The sequence below is a fragment of the Xenopus tropicalis genome, chromosome 2, assembly GCF_000004195.4.
Source record: "Xenopus tropicalis strain Nigerian chromosome 2, UCB_Xtro_10.0, whole genome shotgun sequence".
NCBI classification, from domain to species: Eukaryota; Metazoa; Chordata; class Amphibia; order Anura; family Pipidae; genus Xenopus; species Xenopus tropicalis.
The window spans coordinates 176,058,751-176,086,125 of NC_030678.2; the positions used below are offsets into that span (position 1 = coordinate 176,058,751).

Genomic DNA, 27,375 nt, shown 5'->3' on the forward strand with positions numbered 1-27,375 from the left:
ACTTACAGGCACAAATAGGCAAATATAAGTGCTATAGGTCACAGTGGGTGACACTACATTATAAGTGCCAGTTCCCAGATCAGGTGCTGGGTGAGTGCTCCCACCGTTTGCCACCTTCTTTTGCTGGTAATATCGGCCTTTGGGTTCGGGGGTGGCCAGTGACATCACTTGGGTGCGGGGTGATGCGGAGAATGGCAGGGGCATTGGTTGGTAGAGTAGGGGAAATGGGCGAGTTGGGTAGGGGAAATGGGCGAGTTGGGTAGGGGAAATGGGCGGGGCAGTGGTGGGCCTCTACTTGAAAGGGGGTTGGCAGCAGTAACACCAGTGCCAGCTGCTAGGCTAGGTGGCAACCCTATTTACAATGCATTTGAGTAAGATAGAAGGAAGAATCAATGTGGAAAAATCCCAGGAAATCCTGCAGGACAATCTGTTTCAGGATCCTTAACACAAAAACTTGGGGGAAAGTGGACCTCTTATCAGCACAATGATCCCAAACTCAAAGTAACAGTGGAGGCCCATGGACAAATAAGTGACCGTATTACAATGGCCGGGCCCTTGGCAAGGTGTCATCCAACCAACCTGCATAACCTGAAATACCAGATCTGTAGGTGGAGAAAAGCATAGTAGGTTTGGAACCCCCTATTTGTTTTTGTTTGATCTCCTCTTCCTTATAAATTGTAAGCTCCTTGGGACAGGGACTTCATCCAAACTGTGTACTGAAAGCATTATTTTTATTACTGCAAGATGTAATAGCAATACAAACACTTGGGTCTTGGGCCAAATGTGGCACAAAATAGGTTGAAATGATATTAAACCAGAACTGGTCACACAGCCCCAGTGGCCAATAAAGATTCACTAAATGCCCAATTTTGTATTGTTTGCTTGAATTTGACACAGTGAAGGGGCAGAAAGGGGATCAAACCCTCCAAAAACTGCCCCACTGTGTACCCTATAAGTGCCACAGACCATGGAATCTACATCTTGTGGATAGAGGGCATCTATGTTCTGCAGCAGTTCTTGTCTGGGGAGTGGCTTTCAAGGCCACGCCTTCATTCCCCCCATTGGTCAGCAGCCCCTAGACAACAAACAGAGGTGGGGAATGAGTGGCCCCTGAGATGCACACACATATTTTGGGGGGATTAGATGGGTTTTCCACCCATACAGCACATACATGGACTTAATGCACAATTTGCCACATACATACTGTATACTAACATGGTATTCATATTTTTGGCCATTTTATCTTTGTACCTAATGACATGTGGGAAATAAATAAAGAACTGGTTAGTTTTCAGCAAGGTAAATATTGGCAGAATAAAATCCATTTGCCCGACTGAATACAATGAACTTTTCTAAACTTGGCAAACAGACCACTACATTGGCTGCCAATATGGTTATTATCAAATGTTATAAAAAAAAAACACCCAACCCCACATGGAATACTTTCCTTGGCTAATTAATGGGCACATTTCCCATGTCGGGCACTTTAGTGACGCCTGGCTGAGCTCATTTCTATATAAACCCTTCTGAGCAGGGGATGTGCCATAGTCCTCCCCGGAGCGGGACCCAGAGATTTCCCCACATACAGACGCCGGGTTATTGCCAACATGTAAGTACTGAGACTCATTACAGATTCAAAGATGAATGCAAAGAGAAAATATTCTGTTTCTAAAAGAGAATCACCAACCCTTTTAACATTAACTATTCCTTGGTCTCTCTTTGCAGATTGTTTGTTCCTTTGACATCTCCCTGCCCACCCATCTCCCCATGTTGAAGCTCAGTAGAGAAGACCATGACCATCTCAATGCCTAATCAGACTGCTGTCACTGAGTTTATCCTCCTCGGTTTCCCAGGGCTACAGCCCAATTTCTTTCTTCCAGTCTCACTTACACTGTTTCTTGCCTACATTGTTTCACTGATTGCAAATAGCACCGTCATCATATTAATTATCCTGAGAGAACAACTCCACCAGCCCATGTATATTATTATTGCCAACCTCGCTCTCTCCGACCTTCTCTTTGACACCATAACATTACCTAAAATCATTGCCAAATATTGGTTCGGAGCCGGATCCATATCCTTCTTTGGTTGCTTCTTCCAGCTCTTCTGTGTCCATTCCCTTGGAAGCCTTGACTCCCTCATCATTATGCTGATGGCTATTGATCGTTATGTTGCTATCTGCCAACCTCTCAGGTATCACTCCATTATCAGCAATAAGCTGGCAACTCTCATTTGCTACTTTCTCTGGCCCTTTGCTGCCCTGATTGGATTAGCTATGACTTTAATTGCTCTGAAAGTTCCTTACTGTGGCCCAAACCGTGTCAAGAACTGTTTCTGTGCCAGTCAATTCCTAATAGTGTTGACTTGTGTTGATGTTACCTTGGAAAAAAAAGAACGTTTTATAATTGGTATGTGTGTGCACATCTTCTCATTGGCTGTTATTATACTCTCATATATTCTCATAATCAGGGTTGTGCACTTATCCGCCAACAATGGGAACTGGCAGAAGGCATTTTATACCTGTACCACTCATTTACTTGTCATTGGCTTGTACTTTATCCCCAGGTTGTTTGTATATAGTACCAGTCAGATCCCTTTGATTCTCAATGCTGATATAAACGTCCTTATTGTTTGTCTCTACACATTTATCCCCCATTTAGCCAGCCCCATTATTTTTTGCCTTGGAACCAAAGAAATTAGAAATATTTTGGGGCAAACGTTTAATAGCATTTTACCTAGAGCTGAGCACAGACCTAGAACATCAATGAAAAGGCACTGTACTAGTATTACTCTTAAGCGTCATTAAAGTCTCTTGTGAATAAGAACAAACAAACCCCTAAATGTATTATCTTTCTTTAATTCCTTATTTAAGCAGAATATTAGTCACTACATGCAGTGATTTCTACAAAAGGTGTTTATTAATATGGCGTTGGGCTGCCACTTGCCCCAATGAAGTTATGGAATAGACTCATGAACCAATGGAAAGGCAACGTTGTTCCATTCCTACGACAGGACATCTGTCTGTTCTTTAAATGAAAATTTGGGTGGGATATTAGTCTCACTCTTAGTCTCCCATTTCTGGAACACCCATCACCGCCATTGAACTACAGGCTCACATACGCGGCTGGAGAATGTGCTGACCAAGGCAGGTGCCAATCTTTGTCTTCATGGTCTTTACACCAATGCTTTATCATCTTAAAAGGAAAACAAAATCTGGGTTATTATTGGGTTTACTGGGGGCAAAAATGCATTCATGAAGGGGGGACTGGATTGGTTGGGATGTGGGAAGCGTGAGGGTGGTAGTTTTACTGGTAATCTGGAAAAAGGACAAGTTAAGAAGGGATAAAAGGTGAACAAAGGTGGGAGAGGGGCACATTTATCCTAAGGAGCCTCTGTCCTTCTACCCAAGCAGAGTCAAGGGTGTGAGAGTTGAGGTTGATTGAAGGTTGCTAAGGTAAAAGGAGTGACATTGGCTTTAGGGGCTCAATGAATGGGGGGGGAACCAGGGTACAAAGGGTGTTTTAGTGTAGATGTAGGCCTATGGCTGAAATAATGGATGGGCCCCTGGGGGGCAAGCGGTAATAACCAGGCTGTGGCATTCTCCATTCAAATTAATTTGTGTTATTTTAAACAGAGAGGACGTTGGAATCCCATCAGTTGCCCATGTTAAACGCTTGTGCCCTTGTATTCCTGTGCCTATCACCATTTACCCCCCTTAGTGTGAGGAACATGGCACAGCTCACTGGGGCACAAGGAAGCCTTCTACTCTAGAACTGCCCTTGCCCAGTCATTAAGTACAGGGTTCCCTCTGGACACCACACTCCATACAGTCTCTTTCTTTCTCCCAGTGAAATTTCACCTATTCAAAGACCATGTAACGGAACCCATTCAGGGGTCCTGTGCCCGTATTTTATCTTTTTTGTACTCAAGAAGCTGAAAGTTTCTGCTTAGAGATACAATAGACTGACTGGTAACAGTGGCACATTATATAGCGGCTTCCTCGCTGCTTTGCTTTTGCACTTTATTTAATAAACTGGATTTAAGAAAAATCTTCGTTGCCGAGGGCGACTGACCTCCCCGCAATGCCAACCCACCGACTGGAGTGTAAATTGGTGGTGGGATGGCATACGCGTCAGTACGATTTCCCAAAGACTTTCTTTGGGTGACTTCCGGAAGTCATAGCAACGCATATGCCATCCTACCATCAATTTACACTCTAGCCAGTGGGTTGGCATTGCATGGAGATTAGTCACCCGCGGCAATGAAGATTTGTCGTGGGGCAACTAATCTCCCTGTCTGCCCCTGTCCTGAGGAGTTCAGAACTGAAGGGCACAGGCAGGTAAGAGCTCTTGGAGAGCGGAGCTATAACTATGGTCAGTCCAGGAAACATTAGTACCCTGTGAGGAAGCCAAGCTGGAGGAGCTGGAGGAACATCTCACTGCAGTGGGGCCTCCATTGAGGTATCCTGGAAGGGGCTAAAAGCCATGCAGAGGTACCTCCTGGAGTCAACTAAATGTCATACGGCATCTGGAGATGTAACCATTCAGAATAAAGAGTAAAAACCTACTGGATAAAGTCTCTGTGTTATTATTTTGCCCAAATACAGATATAATCCCTCATTCTGAAAGAGAGAGAACTGTTTATGTCCCAGTCTTTCCCATCATCACCTCAGAGCAACTCACTTTTCTCTCGTACCAACTGTTCCATGTAAGATGTTGTGTATTATTATCAAAGTACCCCAATGGGTTATCATGAATATTATAAAATAGCTTAAAAAGGATGTGTACAACCAAAATAAACCATCTATTGCTCTTCAACAGAAAAAAATATCTTCTGAATAATCTTGATTGGCAGTTTGTCATGTTGGCTCCACAATCAAATACAAATAAAGAGAATTCTGTAAAAAGAGCAGTTCCTTAAGCATAAATAAAAAAAACCCATAAAATAACATTTGTCACATTTGGTGCTCCTAAAATGATCCCATGGCGACTAATGGCCACCTTGAAGGAATGCTGCCTTCCCATCATTGAATCCTAGCACAGCATTGGGCAGGGTTGTTAAGGTTGGGTTTATACTGGTTAGATGTGTTTTTCCCACATATTGCAAGACCTTTGTGTTGGAAACCAACAATGATAGAAGCTTCTTCAACCTTGGTCTGATTAGGACCTTGCTCACCCTGTTGCTTATTGTTGAGTATTGACTCCTGAATGATGCAGCTGACTCTCAGGACACATAATGGATTAAAATGGACAAAATTACAGTTGTAAGTTGGATCAATAAAGACACAACAAATATTTTTTCATAGGAGAAGGAAATGCATTTTACTGCCTATAGATTAGCTGTAATAGTGCAAGCTAGAACGCTATAATAATTATGCAGAAAGCTTTACCATACCCAAGTAACAGCCCTAGAAGCTCCCTCTGTTTGTTTAAGATAGCAGCTGCCATTTTAGCTTGGTCCAGGGTAGGACTGGGCCACTGGGACACCGGGAAAATACCCGGTGGGCCCCAGCGGCCCAGACCCGAGCCTGTTGGCTATTCCCCTGGCAGCTGATGTCCTCCCCTGTTGTGTTTCACAAATGCACATTCAGGGGAGAACGTCTGGTGGGGGGCCCCGCACGGGGGCGTTAGGGTTGTGTGACAGGGACCCTTGCAGGGGACGCATACCTTGAGGGTGGGTGGGGGTCCTACACCCCCCAGTTCGACCCTGGCTTGGTCTAAGTAGCTTCTGTGCTGCAGCTCTGCTGGTAGCCCAGATTACACAGTTGGGAGGGGGAGAAAGTTAAGATGGGAGGGGGAGCAAGTTGAGATGGGAGGGGGAAAAAGTTGAGATGGGAGGGGGAAAAAGTTGAGATGGGAGGGGTAGCGAGTTGAGATAGGAGGGGGAGAGAGTTGAGATGGGAGATGTCTCCGTCATACTAAAAGTTCAAGGTTAACCCCCCCCTTTAATATGCACTGTGTACTAATTCCCATTTGCTTTACTGGTCAGAACCTCTATTGCTTTACATAGCCCCCCTGTGTCTCATCTATTGCAATCTCCCCATCCCTTCTGGTCTCCCCAAAAACCTTTACTCATGAGCTACTTCCATAGTTTCAGTCACTGACCATGATATCTAACTCACCCTCCAGGAAATCAAATAATTACCGAATTATCTCTTTCTCATCTGCGCTGTCGCTTTCTCCTGCTTCTAGTCTCAGGGGATATCAATCCCAATCCCAGGCAATCCTCTATCCATATTTGCTGACACCCATGCTCCATTATTCGCCCCTGCCCCCCAAAAAAGGAAGGTGGCAATAATCTACCTGCCATATTCTTTCTCACCCTCTTTTTATTGACTTTGAAACCTGACTCTCAGTAACTACCTCCCATGGCTTTCTATGGTGGACCTCTGGTAGCCACTGTCTTGACTTTTACCAAACACTGCACCCCCAACCATTCCCAGTATCTCCTTTCCACTCTCTGACCATCATCTAATCTCATTCTCATGACATGTCTCCCACTCCCCCAAAGAGTGTTGGGGAGTCACTCTCCTCGCACACTTCTTCCTCTGACCCTGATTATCTTGTCCACAAATACAGAACCGCTTTGACTTCTTCCATGGACGTTCAAGCCCCTCTCCTCCCACATCAACAACGAGCTTCTAATCCCAGTTCCTGGTTAAACACCACCACCCTGTTTTCTAACCCCAACAATGAGCAAACCCCTTCAAATCAAAAGTCGACCTGATCCGCCAAAGCATTGCCCCTGTCTCTTCATATGACTTTCTCCCTATCAGTAAAAAGCTCCTAGTGGAGGCACAGAAAGGAGATCATCATCACTGTGGTTAAACAGCTAAAAAATATCCAACTCCATGTGGAATACTTTCCTTGGCTAATTAATGTGGAATACTTTCCTTGGCTAATTAATGGGCACATTTCCCATGTCGGGCACTTTATTTACGCCTGGCTGAATCCACTTCTATATAAACCCTTCTGAGCAGGGGATGTGCCATAATCCTACCTTGAGCGGAACCCAGAGATATCCCCAGATGCCAGTTTATTGCCAACCTGTAAGTACTGAGACTCGTTAGAGATTCAAAGGTGAATGCAAAGAGAAAATATTCTGAGAGAAATGGAAAGATACAGACTAGATGACAGATAGAGAGAGACAGATTAGATGACAGATAGATAAATAGAAATTTAAGTCTGCTTGGAGACAGTGATGATCCTTTGTTGCCTCCCTTTCTCCCGTGATTGCTCAGATTTATCTTTATATTACAAAGATTACTGCATATATATCCAACAATAATACAGACAGAAAACAAACCAAGGAGGCGTGATAATCCACCAAGACAGAACCCCTCAAATACCCACTCCCCGGCACTTATGTTTTTATATCTATAGCTCCATGTTTACAAAGGGCTAGGACTGTCTCTTTTTATAATGTCCTCCTGTAGCTCATTAGTTCTTCAGGAACCTTCTCTCTCGCTACAGCTTCACCAACTCTTTAGACATTAACAATGATTCCGTGGTCTCTCTTTGCAGATGGTCTCTCTGCCAGCATCAGGCACCTCCCTGCCCACCCATCTCCCCATGTTGAAGCTCAGTAGAGAAGACCATGACCATCTCAATGCCTAATCAGACTGCTGTCACTGAGTTTATCCTCCTCGGTTTCCCAGGGCTACAGCCCAATTTCTTTCTTCCAGTCTCACTTACACTGTTTCTTGCCTACATTGTTTCACTGATTGCAAATAGCACCGTCATCATATTAATTATCCTGAGAGAACAACTCCACCAGCCCATGTATATTATTATTGCCAACCTCGCTCTCTCCGACCTTCTCTTTGACACCATAACGTTACCTAAAATCATTGCCAAATATTGGTTCGGAGCCGGATCCATATCCTTCTTTGATTGCTTCTTCCAGCTCTTCTGTGTCCATTCCCTTGGATATCTCGACTCCCTCATCATTATGCTGATGGCTATTGATCGTTATGTTGCTATCTGCCAACCTCTCAGGTATCACTCCATTATCAGCAATAAGGTGTTGACTCTTCTCTGCTGCATGTTCGGGTTCTGTGCTGCCCTATATGGATTATATATAACTTTAATTGCTGTACAAGTTCCTTACTGTGGACCAAACCATGTCAACAACTGTTTCTGTTCCAACCAAGCTGTAATAGTGTTGGCTTGTGTTGATGTTTCCTTGGAAAAAAGAGAACGTTTTATAATTGGTATGTCAGTGCACCTCTTCCCATTGGCTGTTATTATACTCTCATATATTCTCATAATCAGGGTTGTGCACTTATCCGCCAACAATGGGAACTGGCAGAAGGCATTTTATACCTGTACCACTCATTTAATTGTCATTGGGATGCACTTTATCCCCAGGTTGTTTGTATATAGTACCAGTCAGACCTCTTTAATATTTGATGATGATATAAATGTCTTAATTGTTTGTCTCTACACATTTATCCCCCATTTAGCCAGCCCCATATTTTTTTGTCTTCGAACCATAGAAATTAGAAATATTTTGGGGCAAACGTTTAACATATTTTTGGGGCAAACATTGCATAAAATTTGCGAAAAGGCATCGTACTAGTATCATTGTTAAGGGTCGTTGAATTCAGTTGTGAATAAGCACAAACATTCACACATATATATATTTATACCTGTATTTGTTTTTGTTTCCCTTGACAAACGTCACAGTTAGTGAATGAAATGTTGGATATCACTAAATAAATGACTCTTTATATTTTACCAAGCCTTGATTGTTGCTTTTTTGACTTTTACATACTTTGCAAGCACCCAGGAATTTATATCTCAAGTGTAGAGTGCTCCCCTTAGGGGTTCAGAGCCTCAGCTTCTCATCTTCCATCTCAAGTGTAGAGTGCTCCCCTTTTGGGGTTCAGAGTCTCAGCTTCTCATGTTCCATATCAAGTGTAGAATGCTCCCGTTAGGAGTTCAGAGCCTCAGCTTCTCATCTTCCATCTCAAATGTAGAGTGCTCCCCTTCTGGGGTTCAGAGCCTCAGCTTCTCATCTTCCATCTCAAGTGTAGAGTGCTCCTCTTTGGGGTTCAGAGCCTCAGCTTCTCATGTTCCATCTCAAGTGTAGAGTGCTCCCCTTTGGGGTTCAGAGCCTTAGCTTCTCATGTTCCATCTCAAGTGTAGCGTGCTCCCCTTAGGGGTTCAGAGCCTCAGCTTCTCATTTCCAATCTCAAGTGTAGAGTGCTCCCCTTTTGTGGTTCAGAGTCTCAGCTTCTCATGTTCCATATCAAGTGTAGAATGCTCCCGTTAGTGGTTCAGAGCCTCAGCTTCTCATCTTCCATCTCAAATGTAGAGCGCTTCCCTTTTGGGGTTCAGAGCCTCAGCTTCTCATCTTCCATCTCAAGTGTAGAGTGCTCCCCTTTGGGGTCCAGAGTCTCAGCTTCTCATGTTCCCTCTCAAGTGTAGAGTGCTCCCCTTAGGGGTTCAGAGCCTCAGCTTCTCATCTCCCATCTCAAGTGTAGAGTGCTCCCCTTTGGGGCTCAGAACCTCAGCTTCTCATCTTCCATCTCAAGTGTAGAGTGCTCCCCTTAGGGGTTCAGAGCCTCAGCTTCTCATCTTCCATCTCAAGTGTAGAGTGCCCCCCTTAGGGGTTCAGAGCCTCAGCTTCTGATCTCCCACCTCAAGTGTAGAGTGCTCCCCTTTTGTGGTTCAGAGTCTCAGCTTCTCATGTTCCATATCAAGTGTAGAATGCTCCCGTTAGGGGTTCAGAGCCTCAGCTTCTCATCTTCCATCTCAAATGTAGAGTGCTCCCCTTTTGGGGTTCAGAGCCTCAGCTTCTCATCTTCCATCTCAAGTGTAGAGTGCTCCCCTTTGGGGTCCAGAGTCTCAGCTTCTCATGTTCCCTCTCAAGTGTAGAGTGCTCCCCTTAGGGGTTCAGAGCCTCAGCTTCTCATCTCCCATCTCAAGTGTAGAGTGCTCCCCTTTGGGGCTCAGAACCTCAGCTTGTCATCTTCCATCTCAAGTGTAGAGTGCTCCCCTTAGGGGTTCAGAGCCTCAGCTTCTCATCTTCCCTCTCAAGTGTAGAGTGCCCCCCTTAGGGGTTCAGAGCCTCAGCTTCTCATCTTCCATCTCAAGTGTAGAGTGCTCCCCTTAGGGGTTCAGAGCCTCAGCTTCTCATCTCCCATCTCAAGTGTAGAGTGCTCCCCTTTTGTGGTTCAGAGTCTCAGCTTCTCATGTTCCATCTCAAGTGTAGAGTGCTCCCCTTAGGGGTTCAGAGCCTCAGCTTCTCATCTCCCATCTCAAGTGTAGAGTGCTCCCCTTTTGTGGTTCAGAGTCTCAGCTTCTCATGTTCCATATCAAGTGTAGAATGCTCCCGTTAGGGGTTAAGAGCCTCAGCTTCTCATCTTCCATCTCAAATGTAGAGTGCTCCCCTTTTGGGGTTCAGAGCCTCAGCTTCTCATCTTCCATCTCAAGTGTAGAGTGCTCCCCTTAGGGGTTCAGAGCCTCAGCTTCTCATGTTCCATCTCAAATGTAGAGTGCTCCACTTTGGCGTTCAGAGCCTCAGCTTCTCATCTTCCATCTGAAGTGTGGAGTGTTCCCTTTTGGGGTACAGAGCCTCAGCTTCTCATCTTCTCATTTCATTGTCTGTCATAATGGCAGGTTGTAGGACTTTGTGGAATTGCTCACACTTTACTTCACGAACAAGAACAGGGTTTCTGGCATCACCATGCTGGGACTTCTACAAAAGGAGGGACTGAAGGTTTAGTTGCCTTTGATTCAGTCAGTCACCCTAAGATTTGTGGGGAGATGTTGCCTAACCCTGGGTAAAAGTATTTTCCTGGCAGTTTACGAACAAGTCAAAAGGATTAAGGAGACCCCCTCATACCTATGCAAATAGACCAAAGGCATTCTGGGAACAAATAACTTAAGGCTCCTAAAATAAATCCTATTTACATGGGTTTATCATATAGGCTAAAGCTCACCCACTGGGTTTTTGAAGCAAAAGCCAGGAAAATAGCTTATCAGATTCCCAACTACAGACTGGTACAACAAAAGGGTTGAGGAGACCGCCTGTTCCCTGTTCCCAGAATGTATTTATCCCAGAATGTATTTATCCCGCTGTGGGTTCTGGGGTATTATACATGGAATTGGCGCTGTATTTATCCTGCTGTGGGTTCTGGGGTATTATACAGGGAATTGGCACTGTATTTATCCTGCTGTGGGTTCTGGGGTATTACACATGGAATTGGCACTGTATTTATCCTGCTGTGGGTTCTGGGGTATTATACATGGAATTGGCACTGTATTTATCCTGCTGTGGGTTCTGGGGTATTATACATGGAATTGGCACTGTATTTATCCTGCTGTGGGTTCTGGGGTATTATACATGGAATTGGCACTGTATTTATCCTGCTGTGGGTTCTGGGGTATTATACATGGAATTGGCACTGTATTTATCCTGCTGTGGGTTCTGGGGTATTATACATGGAATTGGCACTGTATTTATCCTGCTGTGGGTTCTGGGGTATTATACATGGAATTGGCACTGTATTTATCCTGCTGTGGGTTCTGGGGTATTATACATGGAATTGGCCCTGTATTTATCCTGCTGGGGGTTCTGGGGTATTATACATGGAATTGGCACTGTATTTATCCTGCTGTGGGTTCTGGGGTATTATACATGGAATTGGCACTGTATTTATCCTGCTGTGGGTTCTGGGGTATTATACATGGAATTGGCGCTGTATTTATCCTGCTGTGGGTTCTGGGGTATTATACATGGAATTGGCACTGTATTTATCCCGCTGTGGGTTCTGGGGTATTATACATGGAATTGGCACTGTATTTATCCTGCTTTGGGTTCTGGGGTATTATACATGGAATTGGCACTGTATTTATCCTGCTGTGGGTTCTGCGGTATTATACATGGAATTGGCACTGTATTTATCTTGCTGTGGGTTCTGGGGTATCATACATGGAATTGGCACTGTATTTATCCTGCTGTGGGTTCTGGGGTATTATACATGGAATTGGCACTGTATTTATCCTGCTGTGGGTTCTGGGGAATTATACATGGAATTGGCACTGTATTTATCTGCTGGTGGTTCTGGGGTATTATACATGGAATTGGCACTGTATTTATCCCGCTGTGGGTTCTGGGGTATTATACATGGAATTGGCACTGTATTTATCCCACTGTGGGTTCTGGGGTATTATACATGGAATTGGCACTGTATTTATCTGCTGTGGGTTCTGGGGTATTATACATGGAATTGGCACTGTATTTATCCCACTGTGGGTTCTGGGGTATTATACATGGAATTGGCACTGTATTTATCTGCTGTGGGTTCTGGGGTATTATACATGGAATTGGCACTGTATTTATCCTGCTGTGGGTTCTGTGGTATTATACATGGAATTGGCACTGTATTTATCCTGCTGTGGGTTCTGGGGTATTATACATGGAATTGGCACTGTATTTATCCTGCTGTGGGTTCTGGGGTATTATACATGGAATTGGCACTGTATTTATCTTGCTGTGGGTTCTGGGGTATCATACATGGAATTGGCACTGTATTTATCCTGCTGTGGGTTCTGGGGTATTATACATGGAATTGGCACTGTATTTATCCTGCTGTGGGTTCTGGGGAATTATACATGGAATTGGCACTGTATTTATCTGCTGGTGGTTCTGGGGTATTATACATGGAATTGGCACTGTATTTATCCCGCTGTGGGTTCTGGGGTATTATACATGGAATTGGCACTGTATTTATCCCACTGTGGGTTCTGGGGTATTATACATGGAATTGGCACTGTATTTATCTGCTGTGGGTTCTGGGGTATTATACATGGAATTGGCACTGTATTTATCTGCTGTGGGTTCTGGGGTATCATACATGGAATTGGCACTGTATTTATCCTGCTGTGGGTTCTGGGGTATCATACATGGAATTGGCACTGTATTTATCCCGCTGTGGGTTCTGGGGTATTATACATGGAATTGGCACTGAATTTATCCTGCTGTGGGTTCTGGGGTATTATACATGGAATTGGCACTGTATTTATCCTGCTGTGGGTTCTGGGGTATTATACATGGAATTGGCACTGTATTTATCTGCTGTGGGTTCTGGGGTATTATACATGGAATTGACGCTGTATTTATCCTGCTGTGGGTTCTGGGGTATTAGACATGGAATTGGCGCTGTATTTATCCTGCTGTGGGTTCTGGGGTATTATACATGGAATTGGCACTGTATTTATCCTGCTGTGGGTTCTGGGGTATTATACATGGAATTGGCACTGTATTTATCCTGCTGTGGGTTCTGGGGTATTATACATGGAATTGGCACTGTATTTATCCTGCTGTGGGTTCTGGGGTATTATACATGGAATTGGCCCTGTATTTATCCTGCTGTGGGTTCTGGGGTATTATACATGGAATTGGCACTGTATTTATCCCGCTGTGGGTTCTGGGGTATTATACATGGAATTGGCACTGTATTTATCCCGCTGTGGGTTCTGGGGTATTATACATGGAATTGGCACTGTATTTATCTGCTGTGGGTTCTGGGGTATTATACATGGAATTGGCACTGTATTTATCCCACTGTGGGTTCTGGGGTATTATACATGGAATTGGCACTGTATTTATCCCGCTGTGGGTTCTGGGGTATTATACATGGAATTGGCCCTGTATTTATCCTGCTGTGGGTTCTGGGGTATTATACATGGAATTGGCGCTGTATTTATCCTGCTGTGGGTTCTGGGGTATTATACATGGAATTGGCACTGTATTTATCCCGCTGTGGGTTCTGGGGTATTATACATGGAATTGGCACTGTATTTATCCCGCTGTGGGTTCTGGGGTATTATACATGGAATTGGCACTGTATTTATCCTGCTGTGGGTTCTGGGGTATTATACATGGAATTGGCACTGTATTTATCCTGCTGTGGGTTCTGGGGTATTATACATGGAATTGGCACTGTATTTATCCTGCTGTGGGTTCTGGGGTATTATACATGGAATTGGCCCTGTATTCATCCTGCTGTGGGTTCTGGGGTATTATACATGGAATTGGCACTGTATTTATCCTGCTGTGGGTTCTGGGGTATTATACATGGAATTGGCACTGTATTTATCTTGCTGTGGGTTCTGGGGTATCATACATGGAATTGGCACTGTATTTATCCTGCTGTGGGTTCTGGGGTATTATACATGGAATTGGCACTGTATTTATCCTGCTGTGGGTTCTGGGGTATTATACATGGAATTGGCACTGTATTTATCTGCTGTGGGTTCTGGGGTATTATACATGGAATTGGCACTGTATTTATCTGCTGTGGGTTCTGGGGTATTATACATGGAATTGGCACTGAATTTATCCTGCTGTGGGTTCTGGGGTATTATACATGGAATTGGCACTGTATTTATCCTGCTGTGGGTTCTGGGGTATTATACATGGAATTGGCACTGTATTTATCTGCTGTGGGTTCTGGGGTATTATACATGGAATTGACGCTGTATTTATCCTGCTGTGGGTTCTGGGGTATTAGACATGGAATTGGCGCTGTATTTATCCTGCTGTGGGTTCTGGGGTATTATACATGGAATTGGCACTGTATTTATCCTGCTGTGGGTTCTGGGGTATTATACATGGAATTGGCACTGTATTTATCCTGCTGTGGGTTCTGGGGTATTATACATGGAATTGGCACTGTATTTATCCTGCTGTGGGTTCTGGGGTATTATACATGGAATTGGCCCTGTATTTATCCTGCTGTGGGTTCTGGGGTATTATACATGGAATTGGCACTGTATTTATCCCGCTGTGGGTTCTGGGGTATTATACATGGAATTGGCACTGTATTTATCCCGCTGTGGGTTCTGGGGTATTATACATGGAATTGGCACTGTATTTATCTGCTGTGGGTTCTGGGGTATTATACATGGAATTGGCACTGTATTTATCCCACTGTGGGTTCTGGGGTATTATACATGGAATTGGCACTGTATTTATCCCGCTGTGGGTTCTGGGGTATTATACATGGAATTGGCCCTGTATTTATCCTGCTGTGGGTTCTGGGGTATTATACATGGAATTGGCGCTGTATTTATCCTGCTGTGGGTTCTGGGGTATTATACATGGAATTGGCACTGTATTTATCCCTCTGTGGGTTCTGGGGTATTATACATGGAATTGGCACTGTATTTATCCTGCTGTGGGTTCTGGGGTATTATACATGGAATTGGCACTGTATTTATCCTGCTGTGGGTTCTGGGGTATTATACATGGAATTGGCACTGTATTTATCCTGCTGTGGGTTCTGGGGTATTATACATGGAATTGGCCCTGTATTCATCCTGCTGTGGGTTCTGGGGTATTATACATGGAATTGGCACTGTATTTATCCTGCTGTGGGTTCTGGGGTATTATACATGGAATTGGCACTGTATTTATCTTGCTGTGGGTTCTGGGGTATCATACATGGAATTGGCACTGTATTTATCCTGCTGTGGGTTCTGGGGTATTATACATGGAATTGGCACTGTATTTATCCTGCTGTGGGTTCTGGGGTATTATACATGGAATTGGCACTGTATTTATCTGCTGTGGGTTCTGGGGTATTATACATGGAATTGGCACTGTATTTATCTTGCTGTGGGTTCTGGGGTATTATACATGGAATTGGCACTGTATTTATCCCGCTGTGGGTTCTGGGGTATTATACATGGAATTGGCACTGTATTTATCCTGCTGTGGGTTCTGGGGTATTATACATGGAATTGGCACTGTATTTATCTGCTGTGGGTTCTGGGGTATTATACATGGAATTGGCACTGTATTTATCCTGCTGTGGGTTCTGGGGTATTATACATGGAATTGGCACTGTATTTATCCTGCTGTGGGTTCTGGGGTATTATACATGGAATTGGCACTGTATTTATCCTGCTGTGGGTTTTGGGGTATTATACATGGAATTGGCACTGTATTTATCTGCTGTGGGTTCTGGGGTATTATACATGGAATTGGCACTGTATTTATCCCGCTGTGGGTTCTGGGGTATTAACATGGAATTGGCAATGTATTTATCCTGCTGTGGGTTCTGGGGTATTATACATGGAATTGGCACTGTATTTATCTGCTGTGGGTTCTGGGGTATTATACATGGAATTGGCACTGTATTTATCCCGCTGTGGGTTCTGGGGTATTATACATGGAATTGGCACTGTATTTATCTGCTGTGGGTTCTGGGGTATTATACATGGAATTGGCACTGTATTTATCTTGCTGTGGGTTCTGGGGTATTATACATGGAATTGGCACTGTATTTATCCCGCTGTGGGTTCTGGGGTATTATACATGGAATTGGCACTGTATTTATCCCGCTGTGGGTTCTGGGGTATTATACATGGAATTGGCATTGCATTTATCCCGCTGTGGGTTCTGGGGTATTATACATGGAATTGGCACTGTATTTATCCTGCTGTGGGTTCTGGGGTATTATACATGGAATTGGCATTGCATTTATCCCGCTGTGGGTTCTGGGGTATTATACATGGAATTGGCACTGTATTTATCTGCTGTGGGTTCTGGGGTATTATACATGGAATTGGCACTGTATTTATCCTGCTGTGGGTTCTGGGGTATTATACATGGAATTGGCACTGTATTTATCCTACTGTGGGTTCTGGGGTATTATACATGGAATTGGCACTGTATTTATCCTGCTGTGGGTTCTGGGGTATTATACATGGAATTGGCACTGTATTTATCCTGCTGTGGGTTCTGGGGTATTATACATGGAATTGGCACTGTATTTATCCTGCTGTGGGTTCTGGGGTATTATACATGGAATTGGCATTGCATTTATCCCGCTGTGGGTTCTGGGGTATTATACATGGAATTGGCACTGTATTTATCCTGCTGTGGGTTCTGGGGTATTATACATGGAATTGGCACTGTATTTATCCTGCTGTGGGTTCTGGGGTATTATACATGGAATTGGCACTGTATTTATCCTGCTGTGGGTTCTGGGGTATTATACATGGAATTGGCACTGTATTTATCCCGCTGTGGGTTCTGGGTATTATACATGGAATTGGCACTGTATTTATCCCGCTGTGGGTTCTGGGGTATTATACATGGAATTGGCACTGTATTTATCCTGCTGTGGGTTCTGGGGTATTATACATGGAATTGGCACTGTATTTATCCTGCTGTGGGTTCTGGGGTATTATACATGGAATTGGCACTGTATTTATCCTGCTGTGATTTCTGGGGTATTATACATGGAATTGGCACTGTATTTATCCTGCTGTGGGTTCTGGGGTATTATACATGGAATTGGCACTGTATTTATCCCGCTGTGGGTTCTGGGGTATTATACATGGAATTGGCACTGTATTTATCCCGCTGTGGGTTCTGGGGTATTATACCTGGAATTGGCACTGTATTTATCTGCTGTGGGTTCTGGGGTATTAGACATGGAATTGGCACTGTATTTATCCTGCTGTGGGTTCTGGGGTATTATACATGGAATTGGCACTGTATTTATCTGCTGTGGGTTCTGGGGTATTATACATGGAATTGGCACTGTATTTATCCCGCTGTGGGTTCTGGGGTATTATACATTATAAATTCTCCCCGGAAAAATTCGTCCAAAACGTCCAAAAATTGTCGCCGGCGTCAAAAAAGAATAGTTCCGGGCGTCAAAAGAATAGCCACGTGACAAAATAATAGCCATGGGCGACAAAATAATAGCCATGGGTGACAAAATAATAGCCGCGGGTGACAAAATAATAGGCGCGCGACAAAATAATAGCCGCAGGCGACAATTTTTTTTGCCGTACATTTTCACCGTTTCGCGAATTTTTTGACTGATTCGCTCATCACTAGTGCTCAGCACAGGACATTTGTGACAGCCCTGTATGGGCATTGGTGTGGGGGGGGGGGGGGGCACGGGGCATCGCTGGAGTTTAAACAACCTATTTAGAAAATGTCATTACAGTTATCCTGGGAAAACAAATCTCATCCCACCTGGAATACACAGCCAATTACTGTGCGTATTTTCCATGGTCAGCATTTTATTTTGTGCATGTGAGAATTGAGTTCTATATAAACTCACCTGAGATGGGAATGTGCCGTAAACCTCTCCAGATCAGAGCAGAACACGGAACATTTCACTGAGCTGCAGCTGAAACCTCTACTTGTAAGTGTCTAGAGTTTCTAGAGTCTAGCAGTGATCCCCAACCCTGGCTTGTACTGCCAATCAGAACATTCTGTAGGCTGCTAGTCCATACAGGGGCTACCAAATAGCCAATAACAGTCTTTATATGGCACCGCAGGAACATATTTTATGCATGTGTTGCTCCCCAAGTCTATTTAGATTTAAATGTGGCTTATGGGTAAAAAAAGGTTGGGGATCCCTGGTCTATAGTGATGAGCAATCTGTCCCGTTTCGCTTCGCCGAAAAATTCGCGAATGTTTCAAGAGATTCGCGAAACAGCGAAAAATTTGCAAAATGACGAAAATGTTGCAAGTCAAAAAAAATTGTCGCCCGCGACTATTTTTTTGTCGCCCACGGCTATTTTTTTGTCGCAAGGCTATTCTTTTGTCGCCCCCGCTATTTTTTTGTTGCCCCCGGCTATTCTTTTGTCGCCCGCGGCTATTTTTTTGTCGCCCATGGCTATTTTTTTGTCGCCCACGGCTATTTTTTGTCACCCCCGGCTATTTTTTTGTCGCCCGCGGCTATTCTTTTGTCGCCCCCGGCTATTCTTTTGCCGCCCGTGGCTATTCTTTTGTCGCGGGCGACAATTTTTGGACACTCGCCGAATTTTCCCGCAGCAAATTTTTTCATCCATTTCGTGAAACAATCCACCAATGGTGAAACGCGGAAATTCGCCGTGAATCCATGTCTGGCGAAACATTTTGCCCATCACTACTGGTCTAGAGTATTCAGTATCCAAAGGATGAACACAGGGGGAGTTCATGGATAGATATATAGGATAGATATATAGATAGATCCAATGTTACTCTATTGTTATTATAAGTTCCTATGGTATTGTTACCCTGAAGAAAGATGCCCAGATCCCACTGAGGAAAAGCAGCCCCACAGCATGTTGCCGCCATTACTTTACTTTACTATGGGTTCGAACATATAATATCTCTGTAATACTGAAGCCCAAGATACAATATGGGGGAAGGTTTTATGGTTAAATGGGTCAAGATAGCAATTTTTGGTCAAGGTTTGAAGCAGTGTGTGTGGTGGAAATCTCAAAATGGTCAACCCCAGAACTACTGTGTCATATAGGGATGGCAACATCCTGCTGTTGGTCTATTTTATTTTAAATGTGTTTGGGCATTTGAGTAAGATAGAAGGAAGAATGAATGAGAAAAATTCCAGGGAAAACCTGCAGGGAAATCTGTTTCAGGATCCTTAACACTTGGGGGAAAGTGGACCTCTTAGCAGCTCAATGATCCCAAACTCAAAGTAAGGTAACATGGACTCATGGACAAATAGGTAAATGTATTACAATGGCCAGGCCCTTGGCAAGGTGTCATTGAACCATAACCTGAAATACCAGATCTGTAAGTGGAGAAAAGCATAGTAGGTTTGGCAGCTGCCATCTCCAACCGTCGGTCATCACCATGGCGGTGATCACCAACTAGTAGTAGAAACCAAGACCAGATCAGCTGCTAGTTCACATGCTCCTTCTCAGCAATGATCACTCCTACACATGCAAGTGCTGAAGTGCTACAGGGGGCAAAATTGTGACCCATATACAGATCCCTTGCATTGGAACCAGTGGTGAGTATAAGGCCATTACCATAAGAAGACATTGAGTACAGCACTACCTATCATCCCCTCCACCCCCAAGCTTGTATGTTGTGAGGGACATGTCAACTAGGATCATTGCTGGGGACTTCCCATCTCTCCTGGATTCAACAAGGCCAACTTAAGGAACACCTGCTGATCCAGGAATGATCCAATTGTGGTTTTGGAGTCAAGAAGAACTTTCTCCCCACTTCTGCATTCTTGGAGTCATGTGCCGACCTAGAACTTGTATTTTTGAAAAGGTTTTATTTATTTTTTACAGTAGACAGGTAAATAATCATACATATAAATAATCAGGTAAATAATCATACATTCCTTGTGCTTTAGGTTTTTTCCTGTCTGCTTATCTCCCGCGGGTTGTTGGTGTTTGGCTGCAGCAGTATAGCTACAAATTTTCCTTTTATGCATTAACCATGAAGAAAATCCATAATAGAATAGAGAAAAAAGAACGAACAAATAACAATAAACAATAAGAAAAAACATTTTCGCAGGCGTTGTGTGGTGTATGTATTTTTTTCCTCCTTAGTGGGTATTAGGTATTCATTGGGGTTCCTGTACCGTCTTATTTTTTTAATACATTGCTATGGGTCCTGGTCTATACCCATATTGCTCAAATATGGAAGCCACATTTCTCTAAATTTTTGAACCTTATTATTTACCCATGCCGTAATTTTTTCCATAACCATTATTTCGCCAATTTTGGCTTCTATTGCGGCCCATGCTTGGGGGATTTGGGCCTTTCCAGTGTCTAGCTATGACAATTCTTACGGTTGAGCATATTTATTAGGCGTTTGGTACTTTCACTGTAGGGGGCCCCTACTGGGAATAGGTTGAGTAGGGCGATTTGTGGTTCTGGGTGTAGAGTCAAGCCATGGCATGCATTTATTTCCTGGAAAGCCAACTCCCATATCTTCTTTGCTTGTGGGCATTCCCACCACATGTGCATATATGTGCCTCTGAAGCATGTGGGGGGTATATTGTTTTTTATTGTGTTTTTGCGGGGTCATATACCATCTGGCAATGGTTTTGCAGCCATTTTCCTTTAGTAAGGTGTTGGTCGAGATTTTGGTAATATTTTCATATACCTCTTCCCATGTTTCTTCCTCTATGGGGTGGTTTAGATCTGTAGACCATTGTTCTTGAAATGTAGGGGGGTTGCTATCAGTTTCATGTATCAAATGGTAATACAGTATATTCGGGATATAGTGCCCCCAGTTTTCATTCCTTTTTTGCATTCATATTCATACTGAGTGTACCTTAGATCTTGTATTTTAACCAGATTTGTTATTTTATTAGCCAGCAGGCTACTTTCTCATTGGCCCCAACGTTCCAGAAACCAGGCATTGGATTGCAGGGGGTCATAGACCCTAATACCCAGCAGCACATGAAAGGCAGGAGTGGAACATGAAGAGCAGAGCGTCTGTAAGCAACCAACAACTATAATCATTTTACTAAAAATGTGAGATATTAAAAAGCTTGCTTCTACAATTCAGAAATAGTGGAGCCAATAATTTAAAAAAATATATAATTAGATGACTTGGTTATTTTTCAGGTATTTTGCAAGATCGCAATGATCCAGGGTGGGGTTAGAATAAACTAGAATAAAACATTCCTGGTAGCTATATACGGCATTGGTGTTCATGTCATATACAGTAGACTGGGAGTTGGTCTTGGGAAACCCAAGCTACAAATATACCCCTGGCTCTAATGAATATCAAGGGAACATTCTTCATGAATAGTTTCAAGAGGTTTTTGAGTATTTGCATTCATTATAGTTACTGTTCTTGGAATCTCTTCACAGGTCCAGTTAATAGCAGGATCCTACCTACTTTCCTTAGATTTCCACATTACAGCTCTGTCTCTAGAAGATCTCCCCTATCTCCATGTCTAATCAATCTACCATCTCTGAGTTCATCCTCATTGGATTCCCAGGTCTCCAGCAGAAATTCCACATTCCGGTCTCCGTTACAATGTTTCTTGTCTACTGTGTCTCACTGGTGGCCAATAGCTCCGTTATCATATTAGTCCTTCAGAAAGAGCAACTTCACCAGCCCATGTACATTATAATCAGGCACCTCGCTCTCTCTGACCTTCTCTTTGACACCATAACATTACCCAAAATCATTGCCAAATATTGGTTCGGAGCAGGGTCTATAACATTCTATGGCTGCTTCTTCCAACTCTTCTGTGTCCATAACCTTGGAAGTCTTGACTCCTTCATCATTATGCTGATGGCTATTGACCGTTATGTTGCTATCTGCCAACCCCTCAGGTATCACTCCATTATCAGCAATAAGACTGTGACTCTCCTCTGCTACTTTTTATGGGCCGCTGCTGCCCTAATTGGGTCCATTGTTGCAGCCATAACTGGCCAACTCCCTTACTGTGGGCCCAACCGAGTCAAGAACTGTTTCTGCGTCAACTCAGCTGTTGCGGCGTTGGCGTGTGTAGATGTTACATTGGCCAGACGGACAGTATTTACCCTTGCCATGTGTGTGCTCCTCCTGCCATTGGCCTTTATTATACTCTCATATGTTCTCATAATCCGGGTCATACACTCATCATCTAACACCGAGAACTCATGGAAGGCATTTTACACCTGTAGCACTCATTTAATGGTCATTGGCCTGTATTATATCCCCAGGGTGTTTGTATATAGTACAGGTCAGATCCCTTTGACCCTCGATGCTGATATCAACGTCCTACTTCTCTGTCTCTACACATTTATCCCCCATTTATCCAGCCCCGTTATATATTGTCTTAGAACCAAAGATATTAGAAACATTTTTGCACAAAGTTTCGACAATATATTTCATGCAAAAATCTAGATCTAGAACCCTGAAGTAAGTAGGGTCGATTTTAGACTGGTTTATTGGTTGAAATTAGAAATGGTCGTTGCTGGAAAAATACTGTGGATATGGATCCATGCAGCTCAGGTACCATCAAATACAAGGGACCGGTATGGGACCTGTTATCCAGAATACTCGGGACCTGGGGTCAGAGAAAAGGGAATCATTTAACCATGAAATAAACCCAATAGGGCTGTTCTGCCCCCAATAAGGGGTAATTATATCTTAGTTGGGATCAAGTACAGGTACTGTTTTATTATTACAGAGAAAAGGGAATCATTTAACCATTAAATAAACCCAATAGGGCGGTTCTGCCCCCAATAAGGGGTAATTATATCTTAGTTGGGATCAAGTACAGGCACTGTTTTATTATTACAGAGAAAAGGGAATCATTTAACCATTAAATAAACCCAATAGGGCTGTTCTGCCCCAATAAGGGGTAATTATATCTTAGTTGGGATCAAGTACAGGTACTGTTTTATTATTACAGAGAAAAGGGAATCATTTAACCATTAAATAAACCCAATAGGGCTGTTCTGCCCCAATAAGGGGTAATTATATCTTAGTTGGGATCAAGTACAGGTACTGTTTTATTATTCCAGAGGAAAAAGGAAATCATTCTTTAAAATAACAAGTATTTGCTGAAAATGGTCTCTATGGAGAGGCCTTGAGCTTTCTGGATAATGAGTTTCTAGATAATGGATCACATACCTGTATTATTTATTATACTCACCCAAACCCAATGTATCAGAGTTGCCTTGGTATCTACTGAGGACTGTGATGGGTGCGTCCCCATTACGATTATTCTTTGCGCCCAACAACTTGGCAGCTCGTCTTCTCGTTAGGGAGAGTTTGGACACTGTAGGGATAAAACAACATTGGGACATTGTTTATAATAAAAACTACTTACTATAAGTTCTCCAGTCTAATGTACAGTATCATTTATGGTGCTCACCGAAGGCCAATGTATCCGATGGAGTTGCCCTGGTATCTACTGGGGCCAGTGAGTGACCCCTGGGGGCTCCTGATGGCTGCGTAGGGGGAGGGACACCATGGCCATTGCCGGTATTTTGGGCTCTCAATAATCTGGCCGCTCGTCTTCTTGTTAGGGAGAGTTTGGAGACTGTAGGGATGAAACAACATGGTAAGGAGCCAACACAATGAGTATTATTCCAACTGTCTCCTCCAAGGTCTCCTTTATCTACTCACCAAATACTGGGCCTTTGTATTTATCAGCTTCTATATGGACATTTCCAAGCTTTGTAGAATCAAAAGGTCTGTGCCCCTCAGTGACCCCAAGAATGGATCTTCTATGGGCAGGTTCTGGGGTGCCTACATGCGTTAAATGGAAAGTGTTTCAGTAGCATATAGAGTCCGGCACATGTTAGTACAGGTATAGTATCCGTTACCCAGAAACCCATTATCCAGAAAGCCCCAAATTACAGGAAGGCCATCTTCCTTAGTCTCCATTTTCATGAAATAATTCACATTTTTAAAAATGATTTTCTCTTTCTCTGTAATAATAAAACAGTACCTGTACTTGATCCCAACTAAGATATAATTACCCCTTATTGGGGCAGAACCGTCCTATTGGGTTTATTTAATGGTTAAATGATTCCCTTTTCTCTGTAATAATAAAACAGTACCTGTACTTGATCCCAACTAAGATATAATTACCCCTTATTGGGGCAGAACAGCCCTATTGGGTTTATTTCATGGTTAAATGATTCCCTTTTCTCTGTAATAATAAAACAGTACCTGTACTTGATCCCAACTAAGATATAATTACCCCTTATTGGGGCAGAACAGCCCTATTGGGTTTATTTAATGGTTAAATGATTCCCTTTTCTCTGTAATAATAAAACAGTACCTGTACTTGATCCCAACTGAGATATAATTACCCCTTATTGGGGGCAGAACAGCCCTATTGGGTTTATTTAATGGTTAAATGATTCCCTTTTCTCTGTAATAATAAAACAGTACCTGTACTTGATCCCAACTAAGATATAATTACCCCTTATTGGGGCAGAACAGCCCTATTGGGTTTATTTAATGGTTAAATGATTCCCTTTTCTCTGTAATAATAAAACAGTACCTGTACTTGATCCCAACTAAGATATAATTACCCCTTATTGGGGCAGAACAGCCCTATTGGGTTTATTTAATGGTTAAATGATTCCTTTTTCTCTGCAATAATAAAACAGTACCTGTACTTGATCCCAACTAAGATATAATTACCCCTTATTGGGGCAGAACAGCCCTATTGGGTTTATTTAATGGTTAAATGATTCCCTTTTCTCTGTAATAATAAAACAGTACCTGTACTTGATCCCAACTAAGATATAATTACCCCTTATTGGGGCAGAACAGCCCTATTGGGTTTATTTAATGGTTAAATGATTCCTTTTTCTCTGCAATAATAAAACAGTACCTGTACTTGATCCCAACTAAGATATAATTACCCCTTATTGGGGCAGAACAGCCCTATTGGGTTTATTTAATGGTTAAATGATTCCCTTTTCTCTGTAATAATAAAACAGTACCTGTACTTGATCCCAACTAAGATATAATTACCCCTTATTGGGGGCAGAACAGTCTTATTGGGTTCATTTAATGTTTAAATTATTTTTTAGTAGACTTAAGATATGGAGATCCATATTACAGAAAGATCCCTAATCCGGAAAACCCCGGAACATTCAATGATGTTCAGTAAAGCACTTACGTTCCCTCACTGATGCAGAGTTCTGCCTGCTTGTGGTTTCATTCAGGGCCCGACCAGCTTCATTCTGCCCAAGATAGAATTTTAAAATGTTTTTTAGCAGTATGTGCCATTGGGTAATCCTAAATAGGAAACTGCCATTTTAAGTACTAAGGGCCGCCCCCTGGGATCATAGGAGTCACAGTGCACACAAACAAGCCAAGGCACACATACATGCTAGGCCCCATCAGCCAATGAAATAATTAGCTTTTAACGTAGCAGCTCTCCAGTTTGGAATTTCAGCAGCTATCTGGTTGCTAGGGTCCAGATTACCCTAGCAACCAGTCACTGATTTGAATAAGAGACTGGAATATAAATAGAAAAGGGCCTGAATAGAAAGGTAAGTAATAAAAACTAACAGTAACAAAATGCGGAATTACTAATTATAATGCATATAAATATATATTTTACCTCAGTCTTGCTGCTGGTATCCATGCCCGGGCCCCGAGTGTGAGTGTGAGTGTGAGTCTGCTCTGAGTACAAACGTATTGAATCTCAGTACCAGACGTTGCTTATTTATACACCGGCCCCTGTCTTGTCCCCCATTAACTGATCCGCCCAATCACAGCAATTGTTATTGTTTCACTGACGACCCATTGTCACGTTGAGGTTCCCTCAGAACCAAGTCTGGGTATGTTACACTTCCACAGGGTGGTTTCCTGGTGTAATACCATCTATAACCAATGGGTGGCACTCACACAGATGGATAGCATTAGGAGATCCGGGTAACTTTGTCACGATTTATTATGGGACAAAATGGCGACAATTCTGAATCCAAAGATACTCCACCTGAAACCCAGTGAAATCCTGTAGGAGTCAATGGCGCGTGTCCCTCTTACAAATGGAAGATCTTTCTTGATCCCTGACATAAAAATAACACTGTACATTGATTGGCTGCTTTTCATTGTATGGTGATATCTGCTACCCTCGCTGAAGGGCAGTTCATCTGAGCCTCCTCCTATCTGGGGTAAGTCTTGGACATACTTCTATTCATCAAAGAGTTGAGTTGGGTGCTCATTACAGCTGCTCAGTGTTGGTGGGTGAAACAGTTGACAGATTGGAGTGGGGGCTGGTGTTCCTAAGTACAGGGCCACCATCAGAAATCACGGGGCCCCTCACAAAAAATTTTCTGCCCCCCCCTCCTCCCACGCCCCCAATGCCCCCCCCCCAGTGACCCCTCTCATCAAGACAAAGGACACACAGACATTGGTAGCCAGGGCCCCCTTAAAACATTGGTGGCCAGGAGTTATGTTTTGCATTGGTGCCAGGGCAGGGCCCCCCTAAAACATTGCTAGCCAGCCCAGACCCCCTAAAACATTGGTGGCCAGGGGTTACATTTTTGCATTGGTGCCAGGGCAAGGACCCCCTAAAATATTGCTAGCCAGCCCAGACCCCCTAAAACATTGGTGCTCCTCCCCCAGTGTCCTCATACTATGGCCCACTCCCCTCTGCTTCCTCCCGCTCCCCCTCCTCCTGCGTCAGCACGCAGGGGGCGCAAACTTATAAAAGCGCAGGTGTAGTGGGAGCCGCGGGACATAGCGGAAGACGCCACCAATGACAGTCACAGGGCCTGGAGTTGATTAAAGGGGGCCAGTGCTAAGAAAACTCTAGCACGGCCGGTCCCCCTTCAAAGTTAAAAACGCACGGGCCCGGCACGACTGTCCCCCCTGTGCCCCCCTGATGGCAGCCCTGCCTAAGTTACTAAGCAAAGTTTAGGTTGGTGCCTCCTTGGACTGGTCCCAGTAAGGGCTTGGGGCCCAGAATGAGGTCACCCTGCTTCCCTTGCCCATCTGAGTGGTTTACTGGTTGGCAGGTGTTGCTGGTGGCCCATTTGGCAAGTATTCATACAGTTATGTATTAATCCTGTATTAAAGAAGCTGATAAGAAGACCTTACCATATCCATCCTGGACTCCTGGTGTATCACTGGGGGCTATGGGGCTTATGGTACTGGGATGTCCAA

At 43.6% G+C, this 27,375-nt stretch overlaps 3 protein-coding genes across 3 annotated transcripts; all 3 read left to right on the forward strand.

The window, feature by feature from the left end:
• Nucleotides 1–1,775: 1,775 nt before the first annotated feature.
• Nucleotides 1,776–2,806, forward strand: LOC100488390 (olfactory receptor 56A5-like). The gene has a single exon (XM_031896245.1). It carries the CDS (start codon nt 1,793–1,795, stop codon nt 2,804–2,806), a length of 1,014 nt encoding a protein of 337 aa, XP_031752105.1. The 5' UTR covers nt 1,776–1,792.
• A 4,782-nt stretch (nt 2,807–7,588) lies between these two features.
• On the forward strand, nt 7,589–8,580 carry LOC100486392 (olfactory receptor 6B1). Its single transcript, XM_031896246.1, has one exon. The coding sequence runs from the start codon at nt 7,597–7,599 to the stop codon at nt 8,578–8,580; it is 984 nt and encodes a 327-aa protein (XP_031752106.1). The 5' UTR covers nt 7,589–7,596.
• Nucleotides 8,581–19,620: 11,040 nt separating this feature from the next.
• On the forward strand, nt 19,621–22,705 carry LOC101733720 (olfactory receptor 688). The gene is made up of 2 exons (XM_018089471.2): nt 19,621–19,626; nt 21,673–22,705. The coding sequence occupies exons 1-2, from the start codon at nt 19,621–19,623 to the stop codon at nt 22,633–22,635; spliced, it is 969 nt and encodes a 322-aa protein (XP_017944960.2). The 3' UTR covers nt 22,636–22,705.
• Nucleotides 22,706–27,375: the final 4,670 nt, after the last annotated feature.

Excerpts from the sequence above, each read along its gene's own strand:
- LOC100486392 (XM_031896246.1), top strand. The coding sequence starts at position 7,597 with ATGACCATCTCAATGCCTAATCAGACTGCTGTCACTGAGTTTATCCTC.
- LOC100488390 (XM_031896245.1), top strand. The coding sequence starts at position 1,793 with ATGACCATCTCAATGCCTAATCAGACTGCTGTCACTGAGTTTATCCTC.